Source organism: Echiichthys vipera (genome assembly GCF_963691815.1).
Source record: "Echiichthys vipera genome assembly, chromosome: 18".
Classification (NCBI taxonomy): Eukaryota; Metazoa; Chordata; class Actinopteri; order Perciformes; family Trachinidae; genus Echiichthys; species Echiichthys vipera.
The window spans coordinates 974,732-989,731 of record NC_139843.1 but is presented as its reverse complement, the minus strand read 5'-3'; the positions used below and the strand labels follow the sequence as shown (position 1 = coordinate 989,731).

The 15,000-nt window shown below is 47.7% G+C and overlaps 1 protein-coding gene across 2 annotated transcripts in view; it reads left to right on the top strand.

The window, feature by feature from the left end:
• LOC310960878 (hepatic leukemia factor-like) overlaps positions 1-12,848 on the top strand; it is a 13,891-nt gene extending 1,043 nt beyond the window's left edge. The window contains exons 2-4 of one of the 2 annotated variants that reach the window (XM_083932715.1): positions 1,803-2,162; positions 10,369-10,583; positions 12,368-12,848. In XM_083932715.1, coding sequence (XP_083788841.1) covers positions 1,803-2,162; positions 10,369-10,583; positions 12,368-12,583 — 791 coding nt within the window. In that variant the 3' untranslated portion in view covers positions 12,584-12,848. Of the gene's footprint in view, positions 1-1,802; positions 2,163-10,368; positions 10,584-12,364 lie in introns of both variants that reach the window. The other variant, XM_083932714.1, reaches the window with a different exon arrangement.
• The last annotated feature ends 2,152 nt before the right edge of the window (positions 12,849-15,000 follow it).

Sequence of the window (15,000 nt, the reverse complement as noted above, 5' to 3'; positions counted from 1 at the left end):
TAAAGGCTTTTGTGAACACACTGACTCCATATCGGCTCCTTTTAACCATAATCCCTCTGGTTTCAGGTTCTTCGCTCCTCATCACAGACTCACCTAAACGACTTCTGTTTGCATGTTGTGGCCAAATCGTTACTTAGGTTTATGAAAATATCACAGTTTGGGTTTAAAATGAAGTGTGATGTTACATAACTAACGTATAGAACATTAATAAGGTTAAAAAGTTAAGTTACGTTCGTTAAAGTGCGACACCAGAATAAGATAGTTGCTAACAGCCGGATGTGGCTAACAGTGGTTAGCTCGGGGCAGCACGGTGAAAGCATTCAAAGGTCTTTTTTTAACCACTAATGCTGCTGAAAATAACAGCAAACCTCTGCAGCAGCATGAGAAGAGTCCCTACACACACACACACACACACACACACACACACACACACACACACACACACACACACACACACACACACACACACACACACACACACACACACACACACACACACACACACACACACACACACACACACACACACACACACACACACACACACACACACACACACACACACACACACACACACACACACACACACACGCGCGCGCGCGCGAGAAGAGTCCCTACACACAAAACAAAGCAGCAGCAGCGTCGTTAGTGAATATGTATCAATTTTTCCTAATTTTGAATCAGTTTTTACTCATATACAAAAAAACTACAGTTTGTTGCATTTATGAAATTATAGAACAAAAATAAATAAAACTTATGATTATTATTTTTACCTGTTATTAAAAATAAAATGTTATTGTTATCAACATATGAAGCAAACAGGTAAGACATCACTGTTGACAGTGAGAGCAAACTGATCTCTCCACGCAACGCTCTGTTCTCCTCCGATGCGTTTTTTGGTGGGCTAACCACGGTTAGCACGGTTAGCACGTTAGCATCCTGACAGCACAGGTCAGAAACTCAGGGTTAGCACGGTTAGCATCCTGACAGCACAGGTCAGAAACTCAGGGTTAGCACGGTTAGCATCCTGACAGCGCAGGTCAGAAACTCAAGGTTAGCACGGTTAGCATCCTGACAGCGCAGGTCAGAAACTCAGGGTTAGCACGTTAGCATCCTGACAGCACAGGTCAGAAACTCAGGTTTGCACGGTTAGCATCCTGACAGCACAGGTCAGAAACTCAAGGTTAGCACGGTTAGCATCCTGACAGCACAGGTCATAAACTCAGGGTTAGCACGGTTAGCATCCTGACAGCGCAGGTCAGAAACTCAAGGCTAGCACGGTTAGCATCCTGACAGCACAGGTCAGAAACTCAAGGTTAGCACGGTTAGCATCCTGACAGCGCAGGTCAAAAACTCAAGGTTAGCAGGGGAAGGTACTGAGCGTTAGCCGTAGCCTGTGACGTAGATTTTAGTTTCACATAATATTTTTAAATCACCTTGAACTCCAGGAGAACAGCTGCTCCCTTTGAAAGATCGGCACTGTGCAAAACAACACATCATTTATTTACATGTTAGTTTTTAGCAAAGCTGCAGGAGCCACTGAAAAGGGAGAGAAGGGCCGCGTGAGGCCCAGGAGTCGCGGGTTCAAGACCCCTGAACGAGCCTTTTCTTTTTGATGCTTTTGATGTTAAATTGTTTCTGCACTTTAAAGGATTGTTCTGTAGATTTCGTTGTTCTGGAACAAAGACAATAAAGATGATTCAGCTCAAAACAAACGTTCTCCAGGGCACCTTTAAGGTCTCATATCGGACCTGATGACCTGAAGTTCTCCTCATCCTCCGTGTTCTTGTCGTCCCGTGCAGCTTTCAGTAAAGAGATGGAGAAAGAGAAGAACCTGGAGGAGGAGCGCAGCGCCCCCCAGTCGGCCTTCCTGGGCCCCACCCTGTGGGTAAAGACCCTTCCCTACGACGGAGACACCTTCCAGCTGGAGTACATGGACCTGGAGGAGTTCCTGTCCGAGAACGGCATCCCCTCCAGCCCCTCCGTGCACCACCACAGCCAGCACCAGCCGCACGCTCCGCCGCGCCAGCCGCCAATCATGTCCCAAACCCCGCCCACGTCTACGGCGCCCTTGGTGATGGACCTCAGCAACCACGCCTCCACCTCCCTACACACGAGCGTCGTCTCTCCGAACTGCCTGCACAGCAGCCCGGCAAGAGCAGGTAACGGGAACACACACACACACACACACACACACACACACTCGTGTTCACACCTAAAAGTTAGGTTGTTTCAGTCACAGGATTTGATTCAGATGGAGAACGTTAGCATGGTTGTTTTATTGGGGAGGTAAAGCGGGTTGTCGTCTGCATCGCACTGAAAGACATTTACAGGGAGAGAACTAACAGGACCGATCCTCGGGGATCCATCTTTGGGCCAAGAAACACAGAAGGATGAGGAATGATCATAAAAGACCCGTCAGGGAGGTGAAGACTAAACCAGTCTCAGGCTGAACCATTAACAAAAACAGCAGCATGTTTAGAGACTTTAAATGACGTCCAAGAGGAATCATGCGTAGGTAAAAAAACAACAGGACTAAGGACCGATCCATGAGGAACCTCACAGCGACCCAGGGAAGAGAATATGCTTCAATGGACCAAAATTGACAACAGTGTGACGAATGACATGCTGCAAACACGTCTCAAGTAGGTCTGCGATAGTTGGTCTATGAAGTATCGAGAAAGAGTGAAAAGTGTCCGCTAAAGTTTCCTTCCCCGTCCAAAGTGACAGATTTAATTCTCTAAATTAAGTCTTTAACTCATCTGAATCCTTAAGTCACTGAGTCAAGGCCCTGAAACAGGACATGTTCCATTCATTTCCTATGGAGGAGGCGTTAGCACCAATGTAGCGGTGTTAGCACTAATGTAGCAGCGTTAGCACCAATGTAGCGGCGTTAGCACCAATGTAGAGGCGTTAGCATCAATGTAGAGGCGTTAGCACCAATGTAGCGGTGTTAGCACCAATGTAGAGGCGTCAGCACCAATGTAGAGGCGTTAGCACCAATGTAGCGGTGTTAGCATCAATCTAGAGGCGTAAGCACTAATGTAGAGGCGTTGGCATCAATCGAGAGGCGTTAGCACCGATGTAGAGGCGTTAGCACCGATGTAGAGGCGTAAGCACCAATGTAGAGGCGTAAGCACCAATGTAGAGGCGTTAGCACCAATGCAGCGCTGTTAGCACCAATGTAGAGGCGTTAGCACCAATGTAGAGGCGTTAGCACCAATGTAGAGGCGTTAGCACCAATGCAGCGCTGTTAGCACCAATGTAGAGGCGTTAGCGGCAATGTAGAGGCGTTAGCACCGATGTAGAGGCGTTAGCATCAATGTAGAGGCGTTAGCACCAATGTAGAGGCGTTATCTCCGCTCAGATTTCCTCTCAAAGTTCAAATCAGTTGAACTTTGACCTTTGAAAAGCTCGACCAATGAGAGAGAAGCTTTGAGTGTGACATTTACGTTTCCTAGGCAACCAGAGAGCGACATCAAGCCGGTTAGAAAGATGTTTGTGTCGGAGTTTCCCGAACTATTTAACGTTCCATTAAAGTCGTTTCAGGATCAGAAGAAAACGTAAAGATGGAGGTTTATCAGCGTCTCAGTTTAGCAGCTGACGGTCGCTACAATGCTAACGCTGGTTTAGCCGTTTACTGCGTCTCTGCGCCCGGCCTCACGGTGACACCAGAGCAGAAACGTGATCATGTGACGGACTCTCGTAATGTAAAAAGAAACAGAAAAACAAACTCGACAGAAACTAAATAAACCAAACTCGTCTAAGTTCGTCTCACACTGTTCCAATGATCACGACTCTAGTTTAGTCCAAAATAATCTTTTATTTACAGAGTTAAATGTGAAAATACACACTTACACGTCTTAGCACCGCTGTCGGGCCGCGGCTCGATCTTCACACCAGTGACCAGTTTCACTGTGACGTAGATCGAACTTCTAACGTCGCAGGAAATAATAGTTAAAAGTTCTAACAATCGTCTGAAAATCACCAAAACATCTGCAACCAGCGACAAACTCAGGCGTCACCGGTAGCCGAAGCGTTCGTCAAACAGCCCGACTCTGTTTCCTTTTCTCTGCGACCCTCATCTCATCTTCAGCCTCTGATCCTGGATCAGGTCTCAGGGGCAGCAGCTCCAGCCTCTGATCCTGGATCAGGTCTCAGGGGCAGCAGCTCCAGCCTCTGATCCTGGATCAGGTCTCAGGGGCAGCAGCTCCAGACTCTGATCCTGGATCAGGTCTCAGGGGCAGCAGCTCCAGCCTCTGATCCTGGATCAGGTCTCAGGGGCAGCAGCTCCAGACTCTGATCCTGGATCAGGTCTCAGGGGCAGCAGCTTTAGCAGGGGATCCCAAACTTCCCTTTCCCGGGCCACATTAACCAGCTCTAACTGGGGGATCCTGAGGCGTTCCCAGGCCAGTGTGGAGATCTAATCTCTCCACCTGGTCCTGGGTCTTCCCCGAGGCCTCCTCCCAGCTGGACGTGCCTGGAACACCTCCCTAGGGAGGCGCCCAGGGTTCATCCAGACCAGATGATCCTGAACCACCTCAACTGGCTCCTTTCAACGCAAAGGAGCAGCGGCTCTACTCCGAGTTCCTCACGGATGCTGAACTTCTCCCCCTCTCTCTAAGGGAGACTCCAGACCCCCTCCTGAGGAAACACATTTCACACGCTTGGACCTGGACCTGGTTCTTTGGGTCCTGACCTGGACCTGGTTCTTTGGGTCCTGACCTGGACCTGGTTCTTTGGGTCCTGACCTGGACCTGGTTCTTTGGGTCCTGACCCAGCTTTCATGACCACAGGTGAGGGTAGGAACCAGGACTGAGCGGTAGATCCAGAGCTTTGTCTTCCTCAGCTCTCTGTTCATCACAACGGTGCGGTAGAGCGACTGCAGCTCAGCCCCCGCTGCTCTGATTCTCCGGCCAAACTCACGCTCCATCGTCCCCTCACTCGTGAATCAGATCCCGAGGTCCTTGAACTCCTTCACTCCTTCTCCTCTTTGCGACCCGTTGTCTCAAAAACAAAAGCAGCGCCGTTCATCTCTCTAAAGCTGCAGTGGGAGGACGACGTCTTTGTGCTCCTCTGTGGAGGCTGAGCAGGAACAGGCAGCAGGAGGCGTTCAGGAGGCGTTCAGGGCTGCAGCAGAGAACGACGTGTGTTTAAATAACTCACTCAGAGAACGCTTTGATTTGCAGCCGCGGAGGAGGAATCGGTTCGAGTCCGCTCCAGCGGCTTTAAGGTCAAATGATTTGAGAGAAACTGCAGATTCAAAGAGCCGAGGTCTCCGGGCGTCTAAAAACCAGCGTACGTGGGGCGCAGGAGGTTTATGTGCGTCACATTTCAAACATGCACAGAGATGTTAAACAACAACAGACACTTTATTTACTTCCTTTAAGCGGCTGCATCAGATGAGAAGACGGTTTAATGTGAAATAAATTAATTTTACTGGATTTGTGGTTAAATTAATGACGATTAAAGTAAAAAACTGAATTAAACTGCAGTCGGTTCGACGGTGAAGGCACTCAGGAGCCTCATTTGTCCCACAAGTGACAGAGAATGCACTGGTTTTGTCTCTTTTATGAGTTTTATTGTGTGTAAATGAAAATCAGAGCGTATAAAGAACTCATGCATGAAACAAAGTGATTTATTAAACTCTTCACTTTACCTTTTTCAAGATCGCATCAGAACACGGCAGGAAAACTGTTTGCTCGTCTGTTCACGGTGGAGTTTAGAGCCATGACCCAAAGAGAGAAGCAACAGAAACAGAAGTAAAGAGGTTTAATCTCAGAAACACTTCCGCAGGTTCACGGTTACACGGTGAAACGGACCAAACCTCCACAAACACCGACGACAGACCGACACAGAGACCAACAGGGACGAGGAAACATGCAGACACACAGGGAACAGACGCTGCTGAGGGCGACACAGGTGACGCAAATCAGGACAAGGGAGACAATCACAGACAGGAAGACAGGGGGGAGAGGAGAGAACTTCAAAATAAAACAGGAAACAGACAAAATAAACTAGAAACAGGACGAACAGAAGACAGAACCGGACACATCTCAGGATTTAAACGTTGTTACAGACTTTTATTGTAACTTTAGTTTTGATGTCACCAGAGAAAAAAGGGAAACACAGATTTAAAACACACACACGTGTTTAAAAGGCTGATTCCAGCAGTTTCTGTCTATTAAAGCGCCCTCCCACTGTGCCTCCGTCCCGTGCCCCAGCACGTGTCACGGCTAAAGTCTGGTTCCTTTGACCAGTGTGATGCAACCGTACCACGTCTAGGAGCGGCACGCTTGCCGTCCACGGCCCGTTTGGGAGAGGTGGGCTTTAGTAAAGCACGTTTGCACGTGTACGAGCACGAGCGTGCGCACGTGTACGAGCACGAGGCCTACGGCGGTTCTGAGGTCATTTCCTGTGCGCCTGTTGGGACGTAGAAAAAAGAAGGAGGGACCATGCGCGGACATTTCAAACAATGGCGGTGAAAGGTTCACGTTGGTGTGATGCGGAGGTGGAGTGTTTACTGCAGATTTGGTCGATGAAAAGATTCAAAAACAGTCGACAAGACGCACAAAAACTCAGAGGTGTGTGTGTGTGTGTGTGTGTGTGTGTGTGTGTGTGTGTGTGTGTGTGTGTGAACATATGCGTTAAGTCTTCTACTCGCTTCGAGTTCCTCGTGTTGGAAGAGAAAGAAAACAAGCCGGGCTCTCACAGCGTGCAGAAACATGTGCTGCTGTGTGTGTGTGTGTGTGTGTGTGTGTGTGTGTGTGTGTGTGTGTGTGTGTGTGTGTGTGTGTGTGTGTGTGTGTGCGTGTGTGTGTGTGTGTGTGTGTGTGCCTGTCCCTGCGTGAGATCAGTGTTTTAAGAACATAGTGTTCTCTGCAGAAGTAGGACACGGGGCGGCAACCCTCCAATCAACACACACACACACACACACACACGCACCGGGTTTTCTCTGTTTACATTCACATCAACTAATAACCCTGTAGCACACACACACACACACAAACAGTCACTCACACACTCACACACACACACACGTCTAATGGCTGCAGGAGTTAAGCTCAAAGGTCGATACTGAGGCAGATCTGTTAAAAGACCCATAAAAGTATTTTAAATCTTATTTTTATCCACAAACAACACACACACACACACACACACACACACACACACATACACACACACACACACACACACACACACACACACACACACACACACACACACACACACACAAACACACACACGTATATTTCAGCATCTGTTTGTTTGTAGCAAACTCATAAAAGCATTAAACCTAAACTTTTTTGTCGATTTTGTCTTCTGCCCTCTAGTGGTCATAATTCTGTTAAGTCCTGGTGGAGGGGATGGGTCGGCCGTGCTGGGCCGGTTGTGGGCCGGTTGTGGGCCTGTTGGAGGCCCGTGGTCGGCCCGTGCTGGGCTGGTTGTGGGCTGGTTGTGGGCCTATTGTGGGCTGGTTGTGGGCCGGTTGTGGGCTGGTTGTGGGCCTGTTGTGGGCCGGTTGTGGGCCGGCGCAGTCAGGAGTCTGGATGATCAGCTGACATTATCCACTCAAGACACCGCTTTTGCTACTTTAACTAGCAGATCCTCTGCATTGGCAGCAAGCTAACATTAGCAGCAAGCTAACATTAGCAGCTCAAAGCACATTATATTCCACAAAGGCGACTCTAATGTGTCTGTAGCGGCTCAGTCTGTCATCGATGCATTAAACGATCACATGTCCTCAGACGACAAACTCACATTAGCATTAACGTGTAAACTCTGGACGAATGAGCATATCTAAGTATATAAGTAAAGTTCCTGCTTCTCCACTAAACTTGACTTCCTGAATGATTTAACCCCCCCCCCCCCCGCCTGCACAGCAGCTGCAGTAATCTGCTGTCGTGTCTAAATATAGCCGAGTAATCTTTGTTCATAATCGGGCATATTTGTATTCCCACATGGCCCCGTCACTGTGACTGTGACTGCACAGCTGATAAGGCGCAGGAACAACGCGGGTGAACCAGAGTTCACCACGTAATGAAAAACAAGCTGAGAGGAGGTGTGTGTGTGTGTGTGTGTGGGGGGGGGGGGGGCACAAACATCCTCATCCTGCTTCAGACGTGGAGCCTCTGAAGAACCTGAAGTGTTTGCACCTCCGGTCCACTTTCATCTCCTGAGCGGCAAGAACGGCGTTTTGATTTTGTTCAGAAGAGTCGAACTTCTGACGAGACTATTACGATCACTGTGAATCTGTAGAGTCATCACTGAGGAGGGGAGTCTCCAGATCAACAACAAAAAAGAAGTCCAGCAGTGGGGTTGCCAGGTTGGTCAGACCCGGCCCAGTAGCTCCAGGAGACCGGAGTCTGTTTGAGCCTGTTTGAACCCGTCCCCTCCAGAAAATCACAGCATCAAAACAAGGATTAGAGGAGTTTGACTGACAGTTAGCGTTAGCCGTTAGCGTTAGCCGTTCCAGCTAAGTGCAGATGAAAGTGATGTTAGCATCCAGGAGCAGCGTAGCCATGTGGGCGTGCGTTTGAATGGCGTTCCTCTCCTTTCTCTCAGTCCATGGAGTGAATGCTCGGCCTATAGTGACTCTGGTTGTTGCCCGTCTCCGCTCACTCAGCTGCTGGGACAAAGAACGCCCCCTTCACTGAGGCTCCCAAGCAGCTGCACCATTGGCTAACTCCATTTCACCCAGTGCCAGCCTACAGTAGCTGCACCCAACAACAGGCAACCCTGGCAACCAGCAACGCCCAACGCTATTGGCTGCTACCATGGAAACACAACGGGACAGGAAGTCAAACATTTATAATATAAATTCAGCACAGCAAGGGAAAAGTTTTTGACAGCTGAGTTTATTATGAAGCAGCAAATTGAAGAAATGTTGTGTTTTTATTAAAAACACTTCTGATCTCCTGCAGAGTTGAATGAAACCATCACAGTTTCAGTTTTAAAGGCCGGGGGAAGCAAAAGTATTCAGCATTTAACAAAATAAAAGTCTGATATATGTTGGTCCTTGGACACTTCTTGGTGTAAGGGCGCCCTCCCACTGTGCCTCCGTCCCGTGCCCCGTGCTTTAGGGTCCTTGTCCCCCCCTCCAGGCCCGTTTGTACTCACACTACCTGGGCCTCGGAGAATGCTTCTTGCTGCCTATACGTCATCATGGTTGCACTCACACTGGTCAAAGGAACTAGACTTAGCCGTGAAACGTGGTAGGGCACGGGACGGAGGCACAGTGGGAGGGCGCCCTAAGATGAGGTGATTAGCTTAGCTTAGCTTAGCATAAAGAGTGGAAGCAAACTACTAGCATGGTTCTGTCTCTTCATAATAATCATAGTAACAAATAATGGGGAGTAAATATAACACAGAGATCAGAGACCAGCTGGGCTCTGCAGGAAACATCAGGAAGCACGACTCAGTGGCTCACACTCGTGTCTCACACACACACACACACACACACACACACACACACACACACACACACATGCACATGCACACGTGCACATAAACACTCACACACACACACACACACACACACGTGCACATAAACACTCACACACACACACACACGTGCACATGCACATGTCGGGGCATCTGTCAGTGTCACGTTTGAGGCAGTGAGGGAGAACATCATGCCCCCCCACCGCCTCCATCCATCGTGTGTCTCCATCATATTTAAAGGGAGCTGAGTGTGTGTGTGTGTGTGTGTGTGTGTGTGTGTGTGTGTGTGTGTGTGTGTGTGTGTGTGTGTGCGTGTGTGTGTGTGTGAGCAGCGTTTTAACATCTCTCCGGACTCATTTCATCCTAAATCTAAATCTTCAAAAACTTTCTTTTTTTAACATCCAAAGTGACGTCTTGGCCCTCACAAAGATAGATGAATAAGAGCTGACCCGCACACACACACACAACACACACACACACACACACACACACCTGCCCATGACCTCTGCAGGACCAGCTGAAGAGGAAAAACAAATAGACTCTTCCAAGAACTGCTGGTGTGTGTGTGTGTGTGTGTGTGTGTGTGTGTGTGTGTGTGTGTGTGTGTGTGTGTGTGTGTGTGCCCACCTCTCCCAAACGGGCCGTGGACGGCAAGCGTGCCGCTCCTAGACGTGGTACGGTTGCACTCACACTGGTCAAAGGAACCAGACTTTAGCCGTGACACGTGCTGGGGCACGGGACGGAGGCACAGTGGGAGGGCGCCCTGAGAATGATATAGAACTAAAGGATCTTCATGGTGGCAGTTTGGTGAAACTCCAGATCTGCTGCCACCTGCTGGCTGCAGCGAGAAGCTTCATTTAAAAGAATTGAGCTTTAAAGTGAAGTTGAACCTCCTCCGTTGACCCTGACTTGTCTCCCCTCCAGGACTCCCCACCTCCAGAAACACTCCCAGCCCCATCGACCCGGACTCCATCCAGGTCCCTGTCCGGTACGAGCCCGACCCGGCCGACCTGGCGCTGTCCAGCGTGCCGGGCCAGGAGATGTTCGACCCACGCAAACGCAAGTTCTCTGCGGAGGAGCTGAAGCCGCAGCCCATGATCAAGAAGGCTCGCAAGATCTTCATCCCGGAGGACCTGAAGGTAAATTGGAGCTGGTTCTGACGCGTGCATCTGTGCGCGTGTTCAAGATCAGGATGAAACTCTTTATCTTTAACCTCTCTGTAGTCGTTAAGATCAGATCTTTGTCCTTTTCAAAGCAGCAACGTGGATATAAACACAGAAGAAGCATCGATAGGAAACAATAAACTGTAGAAAATATAGAAAAGTTTAAACACAGGGAAGTTTAAAATATAAGAATAACAGGAACAATAAGAACGATGTCTTTAATATTTTAAATTCACACTAAGACACAGAGGAAAATATTCATATTTCACACTGTGAATGACATTAAAGTGCAGTCATTGTTGTTATTTATTATTATTGTTGTTATTTGTAAAATAACTGATGTTAAAGAAGATTGAAGGCGTCTTTAAGGTTGAGCCTGACGCTCACATGAATGGGAATAAAATAATAAAATAATAAAATATTAAAGTTCTTCTGAACATTTGGACCAAATCGAGCAAATGCTGATATTAAAACGAGTCATTTCAGACGTTTTGATGCTCAAAAATGTCTCACAGCCACAACAGGAACGAGTGTAGAGCCAACAAACGAACAAACAAACCAACAAACAAACCAACAAACAAACAAACAAGCAAACAAACAAACCAATAAACAAACAAACCAACAAACAAACCAACAAACAAACAAACAAACAAACCGACTGACTAACAAACAAACAAACAAACAAACCAACAAACAAACCAACCAACAAACAAACAAACCAACAAACAAACAAACAAACAAACCAACAAACAAACCAACAAACAAACAAACCAACAAACACACAAACAAGCAAACAAACAAACAAACAAACAAGCAAACAAACAAACCAATAAACAAACCAACAAACAAATCAACAAACAAACAAACAAACAAACCAACAAACCAACAAACCAACAAACAAACCAACAAACAAACCAACAAACAAACCAACAAACAAACCAACAAACAAACCAACAAACAAACAAACAAACCAACCAACAAACAAACAAACCAACAAACAAACAAACAAACCAACAAACAAACCAACAAACAAACAAACCAACAAACACACAAACAAGCAAACAAACAAACCAATAAACAAACCAACAAAAAAATCAACAAACAAACAAACAAACAAACCAACAAACAAACCAACAAACAAACCAACAAACAAACCAACAAACAAACCAACAAACAAACAAACAAACAAACAAACAAATCAACAAACAAACAAACCAACAAGCAAACAAACCAACAAACAAACCAACAAACAAACCAACAAACAAACAAACAAACAAACAAACAAACAAGCAAACAAACCAACAAACAAACAAACAAACAAACAAACAAATCAACAAACAAACAAACCAACAAACAAACCAACCAACCAACAAACAAACAAACAAACAAACAAACAAACAAACAAACAAACCAACAAACAAACAAACAAACAAACAAACAACACGTGTTTAAACACAATTTAAAGTTGAATTTCTGAGTTTTTAAACCTGAACTCGTGTTTTTCTGCAGCTGCTTCATAAAAAACAACTTTGTGATGAACTGAAATATTAATAACGTTTTAGAATAGGATAGAAATACTTTATTCAATTATATTATATTAAATTAAATTAAATTAAATTAAATTAAATTAAATTAAATTAAATTAAATTATATTTCAGCGTCTTTAAACTTTATAAAAACGAGCCGCGGAGCTGCGGGGGCAAATCTGAGCCCAGGTTGTAACACAAACCTCCTCTCTCTCCCTTGTGTCCTTTGAGCAGGATGACAAATACTGGGCCAGGCGCAGGAAGAACAACGTGGCGGCCAAGAGGTCCCGGGACGCCAGGCGGCTCAAGGAGAACCAGATCGCCATCCGCGCCGGCTTCCTGGAGAAGGAGAACTCGGCCCTGAGGCAGGAAGTGGCGGAGCTGAGGAAAGAGCTGGGACGCAGCAAGAACGTCCTGGCCAAGTACGAGGCGCAGCACGGGCGGCTGTGAGGACGGACACACACGTTTATACACGCACGCACACACACACACACACACTGGGGATGGTGACCCCGCCCACTCCAGACCCACCTGCGACCCTCTTCTCACCGCTCCGTCCTGCTCCGACCCCAAGGCTCGACCCGCGACGGCTGAAGGGCTACGGAGGACGGGGACCATCTCATCTTCAGCCTCTGATCCTGGATCAGGTCTCAGGGGCAGCAGCTCCAGACCCTGGTCCTGGATCAGGTCTCAGGGGCAGCAGCTCCAGACCCTGGTCCTGGGTCAGGTCTCGGGGGACCAGCTCCAGCCTCTGATCCTGGATCAGGTCTCAGGGGCAGCAGCTCCAGACCCTGGTCCTGGATCAGGTCTCAGGGGACCAGCTCCAGACCCTGGTCCTGGGTCAGGTCTCAGGGGCAGCAGCTCCAGCCTCTGATCCTGGATCACACACACACACACACACACACACACACACACACACACACACCTGTATAGACTCCTCTTCGGGTCGTTGAACTGCCGCCCCGCCTGATGATGTCTGACCTTTAACCTCTGACCTCTCCTCAAGTGAACGACGGCGTCCCTTCCTCGCTCTCTCTCTGCCGACCCCTCACAGACTGCAGGTCCCACAATGCACCTGTTCCCGTGTACATACCTGCCCTCCTCCCGCTCCTGATGACTCTGATGTAAATGAATGTGCAGCGCCTCTAACTGCGTCCTCTGTTCGGGGCCCGTTGGAGCCTGAAACAGTATTTTTATGGATATTTATGGAAAATACAAATAGTTTAAGATGCACTCACTGATTTTAGCCCAAAAATGTAAAAAAGCTCCTGAAATGTATTTTTTATGCGCCCGACCTTTTGCTTATGTGTCAGATTTTGCATGTGATCATAAAAAGTGCAGCATCAGCATCAGAGAGTGTTCTTCAGAAACCGTCGACTCGTCCGGTTTTTCCTCCGCGGCTCTTCTTCCTCTTTGTCTCTGCAGAGGAAGAAGAAGAACTCTGGTGACGCCGTAACGGACCAGAGAAGCGGGTCTGAGGTGGATTCAGACCGACGCTCTTCAGTGTTTCTGTATCTGATGTTTGTGTCTTTGTGACGTCGACGCTGTAGAAACCTCATCACTGCTGCCGCTCCTGAGACAAACCGCCATCACATCAGACTTTCACTCACTCATTGGTTTTATTCACAGTCGTTAATTAGAGCTTTTATCTGTTTGGGTCAAATCTGAGAACTTTGTGAGGGTAAAATAAAAGTCCATGAGTCCAAACTTCGAATTTTAGATTCAAACAATCAGAAAACTGAGAAGATTCAGTGATTCTCACGTTAAATTCTCATAAACACTCAAAACATCTGATTCTCATCGGTGCAGAAAGAGACGAGAGTTTGGTTTGAACAACTCAACATCGTCTGCAAACATGAAAACACGATTAAAGAGGTTTAGTGTCTCCTGTGTTCAAGATAACATCTTATATGAACCAGATCGCTTCAGCACACAGTGACTTATAAAATCACATCTTACACGTTCAAGTTACCTTCATCTTCAGCCTCTGATGCTGGATCAGGTCTCAGGGGCAGCAGCTCCAGCCTCTGGTCCTGGATCAGGTCTCAGGGGCAGCAGCTCCAGCCTCTGATCCAGGATCAGGTCTCAGGGGCAGCAGCTCCAGCAGGGACCCCAAACTTCCCTTTCCCGGGCCACATTAACCAGCTCTAACTGGGGGATCCTGAGGCGTTCCCAGGCCAGTGTGGAGATCTAATCTCTCCACCTGGTCCTGGGTCTTCCCCGAGGCCTCCTCCCAGCTGGACGTGCCTGGAACACCTCCCTAGGGAGGCGCCCAGGGTTCATCCTTACTAGATGATCCTGAACCACCTCAACTGGCTCCTTTCAACACAAAGGAGCAGCGGCTCTACTCCGAGTTCCTCACGGATGCTGAACTTCTCCCCCTTTGATATGAGATCATCTTTAAATCAGGGACGTCCCAGATACTAAACTTCTATTTCACTTATTCATCCTCATTTTAGGATTAATGAAAATCTCTAAATTTGTCCGTCTGACGCGTTTGAATCAGAAATACGTCGTTAATCACCGTGACTGTCGTTGATGAGGGGTTTCTACAGCGCTGAGTGACGGCACGGCGGCGTCAGGAGCTCCTTATTATTCTCAGTCTGAATGTTGGACGCCGGCGCTTCGTGCTTTCAGAACGCTGTTTCTCGGATGTTGTTGAACGTGTGAATCAAAGACAAACAAAGGACGACAAAACGACGCAAATCTGCCACGAAACAGGAAAGAAAACACTTGTTTTTTGTTTCTGAAGTGTTTGAAGTGCAAAGAGAAACCAAACGAGTGCAATCGACGGCTCTGCGGCGCGTCTTTGCCGTCGTGCAGCTCAGCGGCGGCGAGGACGGCGCCCCCCGGTGGTCGAGCGAGAC